The following is a 2,686-nucleotide window of genomic DNA, read 5'->3' as shown; positions in this document are numbered from 1 at the left end:
AAGATAAATGTTTTATTTCCTAAAACATAAAAAAAAACCCACTACCTACAAAATTTATGTACTATAGTTAAGAGACTACTTTAACAGTTAATTTTCATCAAAAAGAATTAGAAATACACTCCATATGGATCCACTTCCATGACGTGGGACTCATAAAGGCAATACCAGATTTGCAACTTTTATAAGATTTCTCTCCTCATGTGAATTTTCTGAAGCACTGTGCATGAGTTCATTTGCAGGATTTTCCCCATTACATATGTAGTGTTTCTCCACAGTATGTATCCTCGCATGTCTTCTTAAGGATGAGGAACAACTGAAGGCCTTCCCACACTGCTTACATTCGTATGGTTTCTCTCCAGTGTGCATTCTCATATGTATTGGTAGGGACGAGGGCCACTTGAAAACTTTACCACACTCCTTGCATTTGTAAGGTTTCTCTGCAGTATGCGTTCTCACATGCTGTTGCAAAAGTTCAGGCCAACTGAAAGCTTTCTGGCATTGCTCACATTCATAAAGCTTCTCAGCGGTGTGCCTTCTCATGTGTTTCTGTAAGGAGAGGTGACAGTAGAAGGCTTTCCCACATAGCTTGCATTCATAAGACTTGTCTCCAGGATGCATTCTCACATGCTCCCGAAAGCAAGCAGACAAATTGAAGGCTTTTCCACACTGTTTACATTCAAACGGTTTCTCTTTAGTGTGAGTTCGCAAGTGTTTTCGTAAGGATATGGGCCAGTTGAAAGTTTTCCCACACTGACTGCACTTGTAAGGTTTCTCTCCAGTGTGCACCCTCATGTGTCCTCGAAAGGAGGATGGGTGGCTGAATGCTTTTCCACACTGGTCACATTCATAGGGTTTTTCTCCGCCGTGCGTCCTTTCATGTCTTCGAAATGACTGGGGATAGATGAAGGTTTTTCCACATTGCTTACATTCGTAAGGCTTCTCTCCAGTGTGAATCCTTTCATGCCTTCGAAAGGACTGGAGATAAATGAAGGTTTTCCCACACTGTTTACATTCATAGGGCTTCTCTCCCGTGTGTGTTATCATGTGCCTTCGAAAAGCTGAGGAATAACTAAAGGCTTCCCCACATTCCTTACATTTATGTGGTGTCTCCCCAGTATGTGATATCATGTGTCTTCGAAAAGTTGAGGAGTAGCTGAAGGCTTCCCCACATTCCATACACTTATAGGGCTTCTCTCCAGTGTGTGTTATCATGTGTCTTCGAAAAGTTGAGGAGTAGCTGAAAGCTTTCTCACACTCCTTACATTGATATGGTTTCTCTCCAGTGTGAGTTCTCACGTGACTAGTAAGACTTGAAAAATCAATGAAGGCTTTCCCACATTGCTGACATTCATAGGTTTTCTCAGCAGTATGAATCCTGATATGCCGGTTGAGGGAAGAAGTACGCGGAAAGGTTTTTCCACATAATTTACACACAAAGGGCCTTTCTCCATTATGGATCCTCACATGCGTCCTTAGGTGTGAATGAGAACTGTAGGCCTGCCCACATTCCTGACATTGATACGGTTTATGTCCAGTGCAAGCAGTGCTGTGATTCTTGAGTGAACGATGCATGAAGGCTTTTTTGTATGGACTGTATTCATACTGTTTTACTCCAGTGAGTGTTTTCTGGTACAGGTTAAGATTTGGAATCTGACTGAAGCCTTCCCCATACTGATCATTACTTTCCTGGAGTCTTTCCACCACATGATTTCTGTTAAACATGAGAAGCATGTTATAAATGGTTTGACTAATAATGATTTATTAGTAAGTACAAGGATTGCAGAGCTTCCCAGGTGGTGCAGTGATAAAGAATTTCCCTGACAATGCAGGACACGCAAGAGACATGGGTTCAATCCCTGGGTCGGGAAGACCCTCTAGAGGAGGTAATGGCTACTCACTTCAGTATTCTTTCCTAGAGACTTTCATGGACAGAGAAACCTGGTGGGCTATAGTCCATGGGGTTGCAAAGAGTCAGACATGACTGAGCACACACACACACACATACATACAAGGATTACACTTTCACGGATTTCACTGAATGGGTAAATTTTCTCACTGATTTGACTTCTTAATTTGGAAAACTCTGCAGTGGCCACAGGACTGGAAAAGGTCAGTTTTCATTCCAACCCCAAAGAAAGGCAATGCCAAAGAATGCTCAAACTACCGCACAATTGCACTCATCTCACACGCTAGTAAAGTAATGCTCAAAATTCTCCAAGCCAGGCTTCAGCAATATGTGAACCGTGAACTACCTGATGTTCAAGCTGGTTTTAGAAAAGGCAGAGGAACCAGAGATCAAATTGCCAATATCCACTGGATCATGGAAAAAGCAAGAGAGTTCCAGAAAAACATCTATTTGTGCTTTATTGACTATGCCAAAGCCTTTGACTGTGTGGATCACAATAAACTGTGGAAAATTCTGAGAGAGATGGGAATACCAGACCAACTGATCTGCCTCTTGAGAAATCTGTATGCAGGTCAGGAAGCAACAGTTAGAACTGGATGTGGAACAACAGACTGGTTCCAAATAGGAAAAGGAGTACATCAAAGCTGTATATTGTCACCCTGCTTATTTAACTTTTATGCAGAGTACATCATGAGAAATGCTGGACTGGAAGAAACACAAGCTGGAATCAAGATTGCTGGGAGAAATATCAATAACCTCAGATATGCAGATGACACCACC

The 2,686-nt window shown here is 42.0% G+C and overlaps 1 protein-coding gene across 1 annotated transcript in view; it reads right to left on the bottom strand.

The window, feature by feature from the left end:
* Positions 1-2,686, bottom strand: part of LOC105005588 (zinc finger protein 555-like) — an 11,718-nt gene continuing 9,032 nt past the window's right edge. Inside the window, exon 4 of the mRNA XM_010863632.1 lies at positions 1-1,711. Coding sequence (XP_010861934.1) covers positions 151-1,711 — 1,561 coding nt within the window. The 3' untranslated portion in view covers positions 1-150. The remainder of the gene's footprint in view (positions 1,712-2,686) is intronic.

The sequence above is a fragment of the Bison bison genome, unplaced genomic scaffold (genome assembly GCF_000754665.1).
Source record: "Bison bison bison isolate TAMUID 2011002044 unplaced genomic scaffold, Bison_UMD1.0 scf7180017864492, whole genome shotgun sequence".
Taxonomy (NCBI): domain Eukaryota; kingdom Metazoa; phylum Chordata; class Mammalia; order Artiodactyla; family Bovidae; genus Bison; species Bison bison.
This window is presented reverse-complemented; position numbering and strand designations above follow the sequence as displayed.